This window comes from Sorex fumeus, unplaced genomic scaffold, assembly GCF_029834395.1.
Source record: "Sorex fumeus unplaced genomic scaffold, SorFum_2.1 ptg000063l, whole genome shotgun sequence".
Classification (NCBI taxonomy): Eukaryota; Metazoa; Chordata; class Mammalia; order Eulipotyphla; family Soricidae; genus Sorex; species Sorex fumeus.
Window position 1 is genome coordinate 45,914,640 of NW_026606120.1, and position 18,355 is coordinate 45,932,994.

General features: G+C 46.6%; 1 protein-coding gene across 1 annotated transcript in view; it reads left to right on the forward strand.

Annotated features, from left to right (window-relative positions):
- The window catches only part of PITPNA (phosphatidylinositol transfer protein alpha), a 45,985-nt gene that overhangs the window by 10,474 nt on the left and 17,156 nt on the right, over positions 1-18,355 (forward strand). Inside the window, exons 3-7 of the mRNA XM_056126931.1 lie at positions 1,867-2,012; positions 5,533-5,624; positions 13,576-13,583; positions 15,323-15,397; positions 17,701-17,784. Of these exons, the coding sequence (XP_055982906.1) occupies positions 1,867-2,012; positions 5,533-5,624; positions 13,576-13,583; positions 15,323-15,397; positions 17,701-17,784 (405 nt within the window). The remainder of the gene's footprint in view (positions 1-1,866; positions 2,013-5,532; positions 5,625-13,575; positions 13,584-15,322; positions 15,398-17,700; positions 17,785-18,355) is intronic.

The window sequence follows — 18,355 nt, forward strand, 5'->3', positions numbered from 1 at the left end:
TCCTCTGAAGCAGTGACTGAGCTTTGTCAGGAGCTCCTGACTCGCCCCAAACCTGACCCACTAGAGGGGTTTTCACATGAGCCTCAGCTGGGGGTTACTCTTGGAGAGGCACAGGAGCAGCTTGAGGTTCCACAGGGCCACTAAGGTAGCACTGATGGTGCTTGGGATTAGCAAGGTCAAGGTGACTGGCTCTCATCCAGCTGTTCCTCTTTCTGGGATTAACTGAGCCTTGGTCACTCGCCTAGGCCTTTCCCTGGCTGTTTTTGTTTGTCTGTTTGGGGGAACACCCCTAAACGGTGTTGGGTAAGTGGGGGGGGGGGCATCCAAGGCCACCACATGCCACACATACTCCAGCCTCTTTGCTATTTTCCTGTTCCCCTTGGCATTTTATACTGGGTGTTTGCTTTGGAAGTTGATTCTTTGAGAATCATGAACTGAGTTGTCACGTTCTGCTACCTTCCAGATTTTGCCCAGGAATTTCCCTATGTATTTAGGAGGCTGCCTGGTAGAGCAGGCTTTGAGGTTTGAGAGGAGAAAGTCCTGGAAGCTGCCTCTGCTCCCCGCTGGTGTGGGCAGTGGTGTAAGTGGCAGCTGCCCAGAACGCAGTTTCTCTGCTCTTCAGAAGGGAACCATGTCTGTTGCTCCTGGGAGAACAGACTGGAGAAAAGGCTAGGGGTGAGGAGACTTTTATCTACCCTCAACATGTAACTTCGGAAATCGACTACCTTTCTCATCATTGGTAGTGATTGGGAGGGCAAAACTCCCTGCGCTCTCTGTTTCTTTCCATTCTTCATGTTCATTTTTCCTCTGGACAACTTCCCACGGAGAGGAGGCAGCAGAAGGGCCAGGCCTGGGTGCTGGCCAAATCCCTGGCCCTTGCACTGAGTTGTCCCGAGAGGTCAGAGGAGGCCAGTGATCTTGACTGGTGACTTGATAGGGTGGCATGTGACCCAAATAAAAGAAAACCAGGCTTCTGCCATCTAGTAAGCGCCAGCAGCAAGGGTGCTCCCCGCCAGCACAGTGTGGGCTCAGCACCCATGTTCTCTGACACGGGAATAGCACTTGCTTCAGTCCCACAAGGGATCTGGGAAGCACCTGTCAGGTGGGTGTCCATCCAGGGGGCTTCTGAGCTGCTGGCAGGGAGAGAACAGGTCCAGCACTTGAGAAGGAGCTGTACGATGGACCAGTTTTATAGCCGAGGCTGTGAGATTTGCAGAGCACAGGAAGATTTTCTTTTGCAAGAAGTCTTGCTGGAGCCATAGTATAGCAGGTAGGGCATTTGCCATGCACATGGCTGGCCCAAGTTCAGTGCACAGTATCCCATATGGTCCCCTGAGCACCGGCAGGAGTGATTTCTGAGTGCAGAGCCAGGAGCAACTCCTGTGCATTGCTGGGTGTGGCCCCCCAAAAAATGAAAGAACCCAAAAGACAAAAATAAATAAATAAATAAAATTAGGCCTTAGGATCTCTTCAAAGGTAGGATAAATAGACTTCTAGCAAGCAACCCAGGCTTTGTTTGGGGGTCTTAATACCAGAGGCAAATCCAGGGTGAAAGCTATGGTAAAGTCTGTAATCCATTTTTGGGAAGGGTAGGAGTGGGATGGGGTGGAGTGGAATACCTCCTTAAGCTGGGACAATGAGAAGCAGGTGAAATGAAACAAACTGGGGTGGGGAAGGGAGCATGGAGCAGCATCCTCAGTTGCTCTGGGTGGACCTTACCCAGGTCTCCTTGTGAAACCTTAAAATAAAGTCCCAGGCAAGGGCAATCCCAGAGTGATCTCACAGGGTAGTTAGCAGCAGCTCAATGGCATCTAACTGTCGAGAAGATTCTGTGTTAATGATAACTCATTCTCTCTGTTCCTCTAGTATCAAGTAGGGCAGCTATATTCTGTGGCTGAGGCCAGCAAAAATGAAACAGGCGGTGGTGAAGGCGTGGAGGTCCTAGTGAATGAACCTTATGAGAAGGACGGTGAGAAAGGCCAGTACACACACAAGATCTACCACTTACAGAGGTATGTGACCGAGCAGCAGAGCCACGGGGCTGGCTGGTTCCGAAGCAGAGATAATGGATAATTGGGGTGTTTTTGAGTATTAGGAGGTTGCTCAAGTTGTTTCACCTGTGGGAGTAGGCTTGGTGCCTGTTTCCTTATTTAAAGTTTTTTTTTTTTTGCTTTTTGGGTCACACCCAGCTGATGCTCAGGGGTTACTCCTGGCTCTGCACTCAGGAATCACTCCTGGCGGTGCTTGGGGGACCACATATGGGGTGCTGGGAATCGAATCCAGGTCAGCCACATGCAAGGCAAACGCCCCTCCCGCTGTGCTTTTGCTCCAGCTCCTTAAAGGTATTTTTTAAGTGGAATATTTGCTCACTAGACTCCAGTCCCTGGGAGTGGTAGAGTTTAGTGTCTTGTGGGTTCTTCGGTGGTCTTAGTATCGGAGCAGAGCGGATGTGTGAATTTTCTTTATCATTGGCTTACGTTGATGGCATCATACAGACTATTTTTTCTTTTTTCCCTTTTTGGGTCACACCCAGCGATGCACAGGAGTATTCCTGGTCTTACACTCGGGAATTACTCCTTGTGGTGCTCAGGGGACCATATGGGATGCTGGAAACCGAACCGGGTCGGCCATGTGCAAGGCAAATGCCCTACCCACTGTGCTATTGCTCCAGCCCCGTACAGACTATTCTTGACTTAGCTCTTTTGTTACCATTATAGCTGTCTCTCACTCTCAGCATGTTTGACCTCATTCTTTTGAAGCACACATAGCATTGTGTTGTGCTGATTGATGTGCTGGGAGCTGTTTAGATGGAAGTTTATAATAGCTTCCAGAAATTTGTATGCTGGAATTCATAAACTGCCGTCTGCACACATATATATATTTTTTTGCTTGTTTGTTTTGGGGCCACACCCAGCAGTGTTCAGGGTTTACTCTCCTGGCTTCGTCATCAGGAATTACCTTGACAGTGCTCGGGAGACCATATGGGATGCTGGGGATTGAACATGAGCTGGCTGCATGCAAGGCAAACACCTTACCTGTTGTACTGTGTCCCCAGCCCCTGCTCACATCTTTGATATACTCATGCATATTCACTCATGTGGATCTACAAAAATGTACCTAAAAGTGGAGTTGCTGGATCAGGTATTATGAAATCAGTTACTTGAGAAATTCTGGCATCTCTTTTGATTCAGGACATAAAAGTTTAAGAGTAAAACTTGTGGGCTGGAGATCTGGTTCACTGTAGTACATATGTGACATTTTGGCTTTGATCCCTGGTAATGAAGAAAAAAAAAGGAACACACTGATTTGTGTGCCTAAAATCTATAGCAAAACACGTAAGTTTATTGAATCTCCAACCAAAACAGTAATTTTTCAGTAAACTATGGGCTGACCCGTGGGAGATTGCGAGCCCTGATACATATAAATAGCTATGACTAGAAGTTGAAGCCAACTACTTTTATAAACTATCCAAAACTGAGAACTAGGAAAAATAAACCTGATTTTTTAAAAATAGTGATAAAATATACATCACACAAAGGTCACCATTTCTGCCATTTTGAAGTGTTCAGCATTAAGTACATCCACATTGCTCTGACATATAAACTTGAATCTTCTCTTTGAGTCTCTAGAATCGCATTGAAACCAGTTATATTTTCATTTGGTAAAATCCCTAGTTTAAAGTGCTCTCGCAGGGGCTGGAGCAACAGTATAACGGATAGTTTGCCTTCCATGTGGCCGACCCGGGTTCGATACCCAGTATCCATATGGTCCCCTGAACACTGCCAGGAGTAATTCTTGAGTGCATGAGCCAGGAGTACCCCCTGTGCATTGCTGGATGTGACCCACAAAGCAAAATGAATAAATAAATAAAGTGCTCCGCCAATCTGAAGATATAAATGTGTTGGCAGAGAGGCTGGAGGGTGGTGTGAGTGCTGAGCGACCAGGAGAGGTCACAACGCTGAGCACCGCTGGTCGGAGCCTGCCCGTCTCCTTGTCCATACACTCTCCTTCGTGTTCTCTCCTCCAGCTCCTTGCCTGTGCACTTTCCTCCGTGTTCTCTCCTCCGTGTTCTCTCCTCCGTGTTCTCTCCTCCGTCTCCTTACCCGTGTTCTCTCCTTTTCCTCCTTGTTCGTGCGCTTTCCTCCATGTTCTCTCTCTGTGCTTCCTTTGTCATCTTCTCTCTGTACTCTGACTCAGCTGCCCAGCCACCCACAGTCACAGTGGGTTAGAATAGGGCTCCAGACATGCTCTCCCCACAGTGTATTGTTGGTTTGGGGGCCACAAGCGGCTGATTTCTGGGACCTCAGGTGGTGCCAGGGCTCGAACCCAGATTGACCACTTGCAAGGCAAGCACCATACTCATTTGTACTCTCTCTCAGTACCTGTATCTGTGATTTTCTGTTGTTCCAGCAGTTCTCTTGGCTTCCTCCTTGCTCTGTGCTCAGGGATCACTGGTGGTGGACTGAAGTGCCAAAGATGAAACTTGGGATGGGCTAGAGCGATAGCACAGCGGGTAGGGCGTTTGACTTGCACACGTCTGATCCGGGTTCTAATCCCAGTATCCTCTATGGTCCCCTGAGTACTGCCAGGAGTAATTCCTGAGTACAGAGCCAGGAATGGCCCCTGTGCATCACCGGGTGTGACCCAAAGAGAAAAAAAAAAACCAAAAAAACAAAGATGGAACTTGGGTCAGCCGTGTGCAAGGCAGGCGCCCTACCTGCTGTACTATATTTTCAGCCCCTAGTCCTCAAGTTTTTTTCAAGTCATCTTGATCAGTGATTATCAGGACAGACCAGATTCCCGGTGATGATAGTTCTGAAAGAAAGAAGGCAAGTTCAGTGGTAGGGCATTTGCCTTGCATGCAGTGGACCTAGGTTCTATCCCCGGCATCCCATATGGTCTCCTGAGCACCACCAGGAGCAATTCCTGAGTGCAAAGCCAAGAGTAACACCCCTGAGCACTGCCAGGTATGGCCCAAAAGCAAAAAATAAATAGAACAGAAATAGGTTCATTATATATCAGCCATTCTGTAATAAGAAATTCTATAATTAAGGAAATAAAAATACTTCAAATTTTCATCCAGAAAATTGAAGAGAATGTTTTTTCTGGGAGCAAGATGCCCTTCGATGCTCCTGAGCTCCCAGCATTGACAAAAACAGACCAGATCATTTTGGATCTCATATTCAAAGTTATTCCACGAGTACCTTGAGTGCATGAACCAGCACAGGTGTTCTTGAGATTCTAATGTGTGCAGTGCGTAGTGGAATGCCCTGGGCCGGTGTGAGCTCTGGAAAAATGTGTAATGATAATGTAATGACTGATGGGCTGTCCCATTCCTGGTGTGGGTGGATAATAGTAGCCAGCTCAGCTAGAGGGTCAGGCTCTAATGGGTGGCAACTCAGATGTAAGAGTCATCTGTTTACCTCATGGAGACTTGCCTGTCAACTCCCCATTGAAGACGCATAAGCTGAGGCCTGAGGAATGTGATGTGTAAGGCCACTGTCTTCTAATTGTTTCTTCTCTCTTCCATAGCAAAGTCCCCACATTTGTTCGAATGCTGGCCCCAGAGGGAGCCTTGAATATCCATGAAAAAGCATGGAATGCCTATCCTTACTGCAGAACTGGTGAGTGTGGGCCTTACTGAAGCTTGAGTTTATTTGGGCTCCAAAGCAGACAGAGGGTGTGGCCAAGTAGACCTACAGGTAGGGCTGTATTGAGGTTTTGTGTTCCATCTTCATTTTCCAGTGAGCGGTTAGAGGATGAGCTTGGGGGTACCCCCCTCTAGGAAATTAGGGTCACTGTTGTCTAGTAAAGTTTGGTAGCCAACCAGGTGGGCACCACAATGTGGACACGGCAGGAGATCGTGTAGAAACCACCCCTTTGGGCTAGAGAGATAGGACAGGGCTTAAGGCACTTGCTTTGCAGATGCCAACTCTGGTTTGAATTGTGACTCCACATATGGTTGCCCAAGCCCTGAGCACAGAACCAGGAATTGCCCCTGAGCCCTTGTCAGGTGGTCCATCCTGCCATCCCTAAAGAAAAAAAACAAAGAACAAAAAAACACTCTCTTCTTTGGGGATATCTTACCTGTATGATAATTTTTATTGTTTGTGCTTGATTATAAAAGTCATGTTCTTGGTCTAGAGAGGTGTCTCTGATGGTAGGAGCTGTGTTTGTATGTGGGCGCCCTGGGTTTGCGTCTCAGTACCACACGACCCACTACCCACATTGCCAAGTATGGCCCCTTCTCACCTCTCTCCAGAATATAACAAAAATGTTTTTCTATAGGAATTTTGAAAATACAAACAGAAGAAAATGGCAATCTATATCTCTTCCACATATGATAGTTACTGTTAACAGTCCAGTGGTTTTTTTAATTTTTTAATGTTAGTGTTTTTTTAGTACCATACACACATATAATCTCCAGACACATTTTCTAGATATATTTCACATTGTATCATTCTAATTATTAAATTGCTAAATAGGGTCGGAGCAATAGTATAGCGGGGAGGGTGTTTGCTTTGCACGCAGACAAGCTGGGTTCAATCCCCAGCATCCCATATGATCCCCTGAGCACTGCCAGGAGTAATTTCTAAGTGCAGAGCCAGGAGCAACTCTCCTGAGCATTGCCAGGTGTGACCCAAACAAGAAAAAAAAATGCTAAATAGCTTAAAGATAGATACCTTTCCCTGTTACTATGTAGCCTGCTTTTTTTTTTTTTTTTTGCAGTGCCAGGGATCAAACCAAAACCTCATAGCCTCACACATACAAGGCAAATGCTCTATCTTAAGCCACATTCCTGACCACTGAGCAATATCCCTGACCCTAATCAACTTTTATTTTGTTTTGTTTGGGGAATATACCCAGTGGTGCTCAGGGCTTATTCCTGGCTCTGCTCAGGGACCATTGCTGGCATTGCTTAGAAGACCATATGTGTTGCCAGAGATAAAACCCAGGTTCACTGTATGCAAGACAAGCGCCCTACCTGCTATACTGTCACTCTAGCCCCTCTTATCAAGTCCTTTATTTAAATAGGAAAGTCTACAGGAATAGTAATGGTTGCATAGTATTTCACCAGCTGAAGATATCGTGATACTATTATTACTGTCATCTGTCTATGTTTTTAGTCTCACAAACACCAGCAGAATTGATTCCTGAGTGCAGAGCCAGTAGTAACCTCTGAATATTGCCATATGTGGCTCAAAAACCAAAACAAATCCAAAAAAACCAACAAACCATTTCCTTATTGTTTGATAGTAAAATTTCCAGCATTTTTGTTTGTTTACAGTGCTGGGGATTGAACCCAGGGCCTCACACATACAGGCAGGTGCTTTTATCACTGAGTTACAATCCCAGACCTGAAATTTCCGGTTTTTTGTTTGGTGTTTGGGTCATACTCAGCACTGCTTGAGGGTCCCTCCAGAAGTGCTCAGAAGGACCATGTAGACCATATAGTGCTGGGGATAAAACCCAGCACGCAAAGCATGAACTCCAGCCCTCTGAGCTCTTTCCCAGCTCTGAAATTTCTCATTTTAATATGGCATGTTTGTATTTGGCTTGAAAAATTATATTGGCTGGGCATTTAGCTGAGTGGTAGGGCATGTGCTTTGCACGAATGTGGCCCTGGGTTCAAAACAAAAAACAAACAGCAGTGTTGAGGCCCATGGATTTGTTGTGTGTTGGGAGGAGGGGGGACGGCGGGCGGGATTTTTTGGGCTACACCCAAGTGATGCTCAGGGTTTACTCCCGGTAATCTGGGGGGATTACAGGGGGGTGCTGGAGATCGAACTCCAGATGGGCTGTGTGCAATCCCACCCTCTTGTGCTATCTCTCCAGCCCCAAGGTCCGTGGACTTTTAAGACTTGAAAAAGTTGTAGGAAAGAGCCTGTAGGGGAACCTTTTTGCCCTGGGGAAGACCAGGCCTAGACACCAAGAAAATAGCAAAGGAAAGACTAAAGTGGTTAGGGGTCTGGGAATGTCCCAGTAGAGCACTTACCTTGTGTATGTGAGGCCTGAAATTTGATCCCTACCAACTGAAAAAAAAGAAAAAAGTAGAAATAAGACCTGTTTTGTTTGTTTGCTTATTTGGGGGCCATATCCAGCAATGCCCAGCCAGGGCTTAGTCCTGCCTGTGCTCAGGGATCACTCCTGGTGAGGCTTGGGGAACCATATAGGTTGCTGGGGGTCAAACTCAGGTAAGCTAAGTGCAAGGCAAGGGCCCCTGCCCATTGTAATCTCTCTCCAGACCCCCATTTTTTTCTTTTCTTTTTTTGCTAAAGGACTTAGAAGTAGTTTTCCTAAGTGCTATCTAACACATGGAGTATGCATGCTGGATTTGGGAGGTTAAGGTCAAGGCGGGTCACTGCTAAAAGCTCTGAACTGGTAATAACCCTAAACCAGCTTGGTGTTGGTGTCTTTTTGGTTTTGATTTTGGGGCCACACTTGGCAGTTCTCAGGGCTTACTTCTGGCTCTGCGCTCCGAGATCACTCCTAAAAGGGCTTGGGGAACTGTATACAGAGCCAGGGATTGAATCCAGGTTGGCTGTGTTCAAGACAAAACACCCTACCTGCTGTACTGTCTATCCGGCATGTTTTATAGTTGAGATGGAAATAGAGCGAAAATCACCTTCTTAATACTGGCCAGTCTCCTATCTTTGTTTCCGAAATAGACAGAACTGAATCTTCACAGAGAACTTGCTGTTCTCAATTTTCTGGAATTCACTTTGACTATTTCAGAAATCCTGACTCCTAAGTGCCATCTAGTTCTAGGCCATCTAACCTAGAACTCTTTGGTAATGATCTGCATGCTAAGAACTGGAAGTTCCCTGGAACTTACCTGTGTGGTGAGCGGCCTTTCCCCCAGCCAACTTACCTTTGTTGGCACAGTCATTCTGGTTTCTGGGTTCTGGGTTCTCCTGTCAGCCTCAGCTTGTGGGCCCTGGTACTCCCTATATTGAATAGAACAACGATACCCCACTTTGGTGACCCTTATCCTGTGGAGATCAGAAATGATTGAAGCTTAGCACACAGAGTCATTGCTCTCACCTGTTCTCAGTGATCTTACATTGATTCAGGATACCGGTATCAGAGCTGAGCAGTCATTGATGGGACCTGAGATGTGTGACATTGTAGTTTTATTGCTGTATGCTCACATTTTCTTAAAAGAATGCCCTGTGAGCCAGAGTAGCCAAGATATTCTGCAGTGGTTAAGGGACTTGCTTTGCATAGGGCTACAGCTGAGACAATGGTTCGAATCCTGGCATTGCATAAAGTCCTCCTGGAGCTCTACTAGGTGTGGCCCAAGCACAGATCCAGGTGTGGTCCCTGAGCAATGCTGGGTGTGACCCAAAAGGGGGGTCTGGGGAGATCATACACCTCCACTGGGTGTGTCTGGTCTAGGGCCAAAGGTGAATTTTCCTGTTGTCTAAGAGAATTGCAGAAATGGGCAGGAGTGATGAGAAACTGACCTGACTTGGCATCAAGGAGGCAAACAGATAGCCGGGACGCTTCCATGCCTTGAGCAGGGTTCTGGGTACACAGCTTGTGTCAACCAAGGGGCAAACCCTCAGTCTCTGTAATTCTTTGGAGTGTTTTTCAGCTAACATGAGCATTTTTCTATATACCAAATATTCAGCCACATATTTTCCTAATCCTTGGACAAAAAGGGAGGGAAAAAAAGTAATTTCTAACTACTTTATAAATAGGAAAGCCAAGAAGTTGCAGGAAGAGAAGATTGGTCTCTTTAGTGGTTGCAGAATGCAGTTAGGATCCACTCTCTAAAGGAATAGAGATATATCTTAGATCTGGTCAGCTAGATATTTGGCCTTCTAAAATAAAATGTACCCTTGGAATCAGAGATAGTAGAGTGAGCAGGGCACTTGCCTTGCACATTACAGACCCAGCTTCAATCCCCAGCACCACATATGGTCCCCTGAGGCCCATCAGGAGTGATCCCTGACAATGGTGATGGGGTTGATACTGGAAAAATCATATACCTGAAACCCATCTATGAATAACTTTGTAAATCACGATGCCTCAATAAAAAAGAATTTTTTAATTAAAATAAAATATATCCTAGCCAGGAAACTAGCTCAGCAGTAGAGTACTTACTTACCTTAGATGTATGAAGCCCTGGGTTCAATCCCAGCACCACAAAAAATAAAAGTAGGAGGTCAGAGCAATATACAACTTAGCCATATATGCTGCCCACCAGGTTCAAACCTCAGCACCCTATATAGTCCCCTGAGTACCACCAGGGTTGTCCCTGAGTATGGAGCCAGGAGTACCCCTGAAAACCATTGGGTATGGCCCCCAAACTGGCAATAAACAAACAGATAAATGAATAACAAAAAACTCGGGATTAGGAGGAAAGGTCTCAGTAGGGTAATTAAGCATCAGCCTTGCATGCTGGAGACCCCGTTCAGTTCCTTGTACCACATGTCCAAAGCCCACCCATCTCCTATCCCCACTTTCAGCACCTCTGGGAGGCATTGGGGCCCGCTACCACTGCCAGACCTGAATAACCCTTTATCATAAGATTATTCAACTATTCAACTCTCAGGCCCACATCACTGGACCAGATATTGCTGGGAATGATCCCAGGCACAACTGACTAGACCCTCCCAAAAAATAAGAGATAAGGAAAGGTATTTTTTCGCACCCTTCTCCCCAGAGTTCATGGGAGAAGGGTTATTAACTTAAACTTTTTAGCTTGGCCTAAGTAGATCAAAGTTTGAGGTGAGCTAGAGAAATGTGGAACAACCTCCATACCTTTGGGAAGGCTCTAACCCTGTTTTGAAGTGAACAAAATGAACTTTAAATACTCCACTCCTCATCAGCCCTTTCTGTCATCTCATTTTGTTTCTCTCTGTCTCATCCCACCTGGGTGAGGAGAGCAAATTAATGTTTCCCTCTCTAACTTAAACCCCCAGCCAAATATAATCCTCACAAGCCATGGTTTTTTAGGCCCTTTCGTCTCACTGAAGAACCCTTTTCTCCAGCTGCATAAGTTTCCTGGGATTTTTGCAGTGTGGGTACGGTTACCATTTGAAGCTCGCTGTGCTGTGAGTGCACTAGAAGAGCAGGAAGGGCTGGAAAGAGTGGGGACGATTATTTGCCCACCAAATGGCATTAAAGGTCAGGAAGGGGCATCAGTTTATAAAAACTGAGGGGATCTACTTCCAGAATCTCACAAAGACCAATAGAAACCCTAGTGTTTATATATAGTTACAATAATGAAATACAGAATTTACTGAGCCAGGAATGTGGTCCAAATGGCAGAGCATATGCAGAGTATATGAAGTCCTGGATTTGCTCCCTGGCACCCCAAGTACCCACCAGGTGTGGCCATAATATCAACAATAAAAACAGAAGAAGATCACTAATGAAACTAGATATGCCTGTTTTCTGATTAAGGCATTGCTTTTTTGGTGGACACTTCTACATGGGAAACCGTACAATCATAATGTTGATTTGTGGGTGGTGATCTAGCTCCCAGGGCTGGAGAAGACGGGGTTTGATCCCAGTACCATGTGGTTACCCAAGCACTGCTGGGAGCCACCCCTGGGCAGTGAGCCAAAAATACCCACCGAGGACTATGGGAGATGACGACAAAAACGAAAAGCTAGTATGTAGTGAAAAATGTCCACTTTCTCAAATGATAACATTCTTGGGTCCATTGATCAGTACTTTATGTCCTTCAGAAGCCAAAATAGAAGAAGGTTACTTCAGGGCTGGAGCAATAGCACAGTGGGTAGGGCAGTCCCCATATGAACCCTGAGCACCGCCAGGAGTGATTCCTGAGTACAGAGCTAGGAGTAAGCACTGAGCATCTCTGAAACCGAAAAATTTAAAAAGGTTGCTTGGAGAACATGGGCTCAAAATCAGGAGGCTTGTTGCAGCTTAATGCCTAGGGTCATCGGACCTGGCCCTTTCTGCTCCAGGCTCCCTGCAGCACCCAAGGCCCCCATTCCCTGAACAGCACTGAAGATTTCCTGCCAAATGGCCTCCTGGGACTTGTGGTAGTGGATAGTATACCCTCTGTGTGTGTGTGTGTGTGTGTGTGTGGTTTTGTATGCTTATAATTATCATTTTCTATGTGTGTGTATCATTAACGTGTGTGTACCTATCATATCTGTGTGTACCTACCATTTTCGTGTGTATGCATACCTATTATTTTCATGTGTACCTATGACTTCCATGGATGTGTACCTATCATTTCCGTGTATGTATAGCTATCATTTTCTTGTATGTATACTTCCATGTGTGTGCACCTAACATTTCCATGTGTGTACGTATCATTTCCGTGTGTGTAACTATAATTTCCATGTATGTGTGGCTATAATTGCTGTGTGTGTGCCTGTCATGTGTGTGTACCTGTCATTTCTTTGTATGTGCGTGCACTTATCATTTCCATGTGTACATGTGTGTACTTATCATTTCTGTTTGTGTGTTTAGTTATTTTCATTCAGGTATATGTATACCTAGCATTTCTCTGTGTGTGTGTACCTATCATTTCCACATGTATGAACCTATCACTTCCGTGCATGCACACTTGTGCTTTGTGTGTGTGTGTGTGTGTGTGTGTGTGGTTTTTCTGCCACTCCAGCAGTGATCAGAGGCTATTCCCTGTTCTATGTTCAGGAGTCAGGCATATGAGACTTGGGAGACAAGCGATGGCAGGGATATGAAGACTTCCCTGACCTCCTGTATACAAAGCATGTCCTCAGCCTGTTGAACTGTCTGCCCAGTCCTCAGGATTTTCCTTTTACTAACTTAATTTTCATTGAGCTGATCAACAGGTGAATTGTTTCAGTGTGGGCCTTTTAGTCTTAATCTAATACTGTCTTGCAAGGATCTTTCTTTCACTGAATTAAGGGAAATTACTCATGATCTCTTTATTTCTGTACCTGGTACTTCCATTTCAGAGTTAGATATCTTAACTTCAGTTCTAGAGTTAACAGAATTTAACTATTAGCACCAAATAACAACTGTCCAAACGTGGCAGTGTGACTTCCATTAGAAACCAAGATAACTCCTAATTTCAGAGGGTACAGAATGAACTGGGCTGCTTTCAGGAGAGGTAGCTGGTTGTGCAGTGACATCAGAGCTGGTCATTCTCACTGATGAATAATTGACCTATGCTTTCCGAGGGGGTCTCATTACAATGAGCAGAGAGAATAGAGGTGAGAGGTTTGGTTACAGCGAGACAGAGGACGCAGAAGGCAGATAGAAAGGGCCTGGCCTAAAGTGCCCTCCCCCAACCCCAGGAAGTGGGGGACACCAGCTGATACCGAGTGCAGAGTGCTGGAGCTCAGTGCTTCAGCTCCACAGGGCCAGTCTCATTCCTAGGCCAGCCAGAAAGTCCCGAGGGACCGATAATGGCATCCCCTTAATTAATTGCCAGATTCGGTAGTTGGGGACTTGTATTGGGTGGAACTTGAGGGCAGCCCTGGGGTAAGCTGCTGGGAGCTCAGAGCTCTTTGCTGCCAGAGCCCATGGGCGGGTGGGGAGAGGCAGATTTTAATTCCTCATTAATCTCTTTCTCTCTTCTTTCCATGTCCTGACTTGGAGCAGTTATTACAGTAAGTATTTTCAGGGGGTTTTCAAATATAGATGATTTGTAAGAGAAGAAATAAAAAATACAACTGTACTTAAAGTTCTGGGTATTCCTCTCTTTCTTGATGACTCTGGAAGCTAGTGAGGCATGATCCTTTCTATCCCAATGAGGAACTTACTCTGTTTTTTACTTTGGTTTTTGGGCCACACCCGGGAAATGCTCTGGGGCTACTCCCAGCTCTGTGCTTAGAGATTACTCACAGAGGTATTTGGGCTCTAGGCAGTGCCTAGGATTGAATCTGGGTCTCCTGAAAGCAAGTGCTCCAGCGAGGTTAGCTGTCTTTCTGGTCCCAAATTGGAACCTGTTAATTGGCCTAGGGAGCTTGTTTGTTTTCTTTGGTTTGGGGGCCACTCCTTAAGTGCTCAGGGCTTACTCCCGGCTCTGCGCTCAGGGATCACTCCTGGTGGTGCCGGGAACAAACTGGTCCACCATGTGCAAGGCAGTTGCCTCACCCCTGTACTATGTCCCCATCCTCTTGAAATGAATTGGCCTGTGGCTTTGTCAGATACCTCACTCCAGATGAAATGAATGACCCAAGAATCTCACTCCTTTTCCCATGCCTTCCTCAGCGCTATGTGGAAGCCTCAGATCCACTGGCCTGATTGTGCCTTTCCCTCTAGAGGATCTGTTGACCCCAGTGACCAGTGACCCTTGTCACAACTGTGAAGTCAGCAAGACTTCACGTCCCATGACCATCCGTCCCCTTTGCCACTGCCCCATCTTTCCTCCCTCCATAATCCTCATCCACATGCCTTGTCTCGGCGGGTAAATGGAGGCAGTTCTTGGTTTTTGGGGTTTGGTGTTTTTTAGTTTGGGGGCTGTACCCAGCGATGCTCAGGGGTTATTCCTGGCCCTGCACTGAGGAATCCCTCCTGGTGGTGCTTGAGGAACCATACCAAATGCCAGGGATCAAACCCTGGTCTGCGACATGAAAGGCAAGCACCCTAGCTGCTGTCCCAGTTTCAGGGACCCTAACTCCTCCTGCTAAGGGCTGATGGATGAATGTGCTGTTCTTTTGAGTACTTCTAATTTTTTTTCTTTATTTTTTCCCTTTTTTTGGGGGGGGGTCACACCTGGCGATGCAAGGGGTTACTCCTGGCTCTGCACTCAGGAGTTACTCCTGGCGGTGCTCAGGGGACCATATGGGATGCTGGGAATTGAACCCGGGTCAGCTGCGTGCAAGGCAAATGCCCTACCCGCTGTGCTATCTCTCCAGCCCTGAGTACTTCTAATTTCTAAGAAGTGCTGAGAAGACATTAAGTGTGGAGGGTTAAACTGCTGAGAAGAGAACCTTGGGCCTCAGCAGAAGGCCGGCTGGAGGAAATGGGGCAGTAGTCAGTCGTGTCGGTGAGGCAGTCTTCCCGTGCTGCTCATTAGCTGTTGCACACTGTGGTTAAAGTAGGGTGGTGGAGTGGTTAAACACATGGATTTTGAAGTCAAAATTGTTTTGGACACCAGCTCTGCATAATCTGTTACCTGACCCCTGACCTGACCCCTTGGGATTTGACCTCATCTGTGAAATATGGGCAGTCATCCTCCAGAGCTCATGGACCGCTGTGAGAATTGAGTAGGATCACTCAGGCCTAGCATATTGTGGCTCGCCAGCGGCTATAGGAGGCAGAGGGTCATCAGTTAATGGGGATGGTCACCCTACAGCTTTGGTGATTGTAAGGTGTGTTTCTCACCCACCCACCCCCATTCCAGAATGAATACATGAAAGAAGACTTTCTGATTAAAATTGAAACCTGGCACAAACCAGATCTTGGCACCCAGGAGAATGTAAGTAGATTTCCGGGCTTGGGGGTGGGGTGTTAATATTCTGCCCTGTAACATTTCTACCCCTGCCCTGGTCTTGTCTGGTTTGTTGTTATTGGGGGAAGGGGAATTTGGGGCCATGTCTGGCTGTGTCCTCAGTCAGTACTCATGGGACCACCTGCTGTGCTGGGGATCAAACCAGGGGTCAGCAGCAAGTGCCTGACCCCCTGTACTAGTCCTGTCGCTCCTAGGGTCCCCTTTTTCCTGGCTAAGAAAGCAACAGCCTGTCCCTATACTTGTCCTGTTTGCCTGGGACTGCTGTCCTTACTGGCAAAAGTTCATCTCCGTGTTTCCTCATCAAGCCTTCTCATAATGCTGCAAAGATTTGTCTAAAATGCAACACCTGAGGTTGGAGCAACAATACAGCAGGTAGGGTGCTTGCCTTGCACATGGCTGACACAGGTTCAATCTCTGGCACTCCATATGGCCCCCCAAGGACCACCAGGAGTAATTTCAGAGCATTTCCAGTGTGGTCCAACAAAATAAAAGCAGCATCTGGGCTCTCTATAGGCCTGACAATGGTTTTTGTTATGTTTTGTTTTGGGGCTACAACCAGTGGTGCTCAGAGCTCACTCCTGGCTCTGGACTCTGGGCTTATTCCTGATGGGGCTTAGGGGACCATATGGGATGCCGGCTGTCAAACTCAGGTTGGCTGCATGCACGGCAAGCGCCTTACCCACTGTGCTATCTCTCTGGCCCTGTTAATGTTTTCGGGCCACACCTAGCTATTCTCAGCACTTCTGGCTGTGGGCTCAGGAATCACTCCTCCAGGGCTGGGGGAACCATGTTCACTGTTGGACATTGAAACAGGGTTGGCTGCATGCAAGGCAGGTGCTCTACCTACAGTATTCTCTCTCTTTAACCCCAGGTCTGAGAATGTTTTCACATGCTGTCTGGTAACTGTAACACTGTCCTCCAGTTGTTGTTCATGGATTTTCTCAGCAGGCCCAGTAACATTGTGAGACTTGTTACTGTGTTTGGCATATCTAATACTTCAGGGGTAGCATGCCAGGCTTCGCCTTGAGGGCGAGATACTCTCAGTAGCTTGCCAGGCTCTCCGAGAGGGGCGGAGGAATCGAACTCAAGTCAGCCGGGTCAGGCAAACGCCCTACCCGCTCTGAAAAATACCAAAGCATTAACTTTCAAATGTGTGACCACTTATAATCCATCCTCTGGGACTGAGAATGTGGCGTAGCAGTAGAACACATGTCTTGCATATGAAGCACTGAAATGGAGCCACCATACCACTCACACAAAAATTGGGGGGCAGATTGAGGGAGGTTCGGGCTACACCTAATGGTGCTCAGAGTTTATTCATGGGCTCTTCACCCAGGGATCACTCCTGTCTCAGACTGAACCCGGTAGACCATGTGCAAGGCAAGTGCACTACCTCTGTTCTTTCGCTCTGGCCCCCACAAAAAAATTAATAAAATTTTAAATCTCTTCTCAGTCCTTTGGATAATTTTGGTTTTGAGTATTTTTCTGGTTTTTGTTTTTGTTTTTTGGGAAGGGCCGCACCTGGCATTGCTTAGGTGTTACTTTTGGCTCTGTGCTCAGAAATTATTTCTGGTCATTGTCTGGGGACCATATGGGATGCTGGGCATCAAACCTAGGTTAGCCGCATGCAAGGCCTTACCTGCTGTACTGTTTCTCCAGCCCATTCTCTGGATAATTTTGTATGTAATTCATTTTTCTGTTTGTTTTTGGGCCACAACCAATGGTGTTCATGAACTCTATGGGATGCCAAGGATCACACCCAGGTTGGTTGCTTGCAAGGCAAGCACCTTACCCACTGTACTGTGGCTCTGATCCCTGTATGCTATTCTTTACCAGTAGAAATCGCACATCTGCAGCTACAGGAATAGCTGTTTTGAGGGTTTTTTCCCCCCACTAGTAAAGGACAAGTACTTGTCCCACAAGTAAAGGACATTTCTATGTTCTTTCTCTAGTCCAGAGTCTATTGCCATTTCTTTCTACAGTTCAGAGTCTATTCCCATTTCTTTGTCTTTTCTGTAGTCCAGAGTCTATCGCCAGAGCGATAGTACAGTGGGTAAGGCACTTACCTTGCATGCTGCCAACCAGATTTAATCCCCAGCATCCCAAATAGTCCTCCAAGCTCACAAGGAATGATCCCTAAGTGCAAAGCCAGGAGGAAGCCCTGAGCACTGCCAGGCATGGTCCAAAAGACAAAACAAAACAAGGCACTCTGTTTTCTGGGTTGGACACATTGGTGATAAACATGACAGCAATTTCCCTTCTTCCTGCAGGTGCATAAGCTGGAGTCTGAGACGTGGAAACATGTGGAAGTCATATATATAGACATTGCAGATCGAAGCCAAGTACTTAGCAAGGTAGGAACTGTTTAGAATGTGAATCATGGGCCCCGGGCCCGAGAGCTCCCTCAGGGGGCTGTAGCACATGCATGCTGAAGCCCCATATTCGATCCCTGAGCCCCTTGGAGTCACCCAAAACTAAGAGCAATGTGGGCCACACTGAGGATGTAGCTCAGCAGTAGAGCTTTAGCCTTGCATCTCTGAGGCTCTAGGTTCAATCCCAAGCATTGAAGAAAAAAAAAGCAAAAATTTGTGGGTTACTGGGCTGGAGAGAGTTCAATGGGGAAGGTGCTTGCCTTGCAGCTGACCCAGATTCGATCCCTGATATCCTGTATGGTTCCCTAAGCACCGTTAGAATAACTCCTGAGTGCAGAGCCGAAACATTGCCAGGTGTGGCCCCGAAACATACAAAAAAAAGTGAGTCACCTTTAATATACAGAAATGATATTTCTGGTATCACTGTATCACTGTCATCCTGTTGTTCATCAATTTCTTCAAGCAGGCACCAGTAACGTCTCCTTTGTCCTAGCCCTGAGATTTTAGAAAGTGCCACGTTTGAGGCTCCTTCAGGGTCAGGGAAATGAGACCC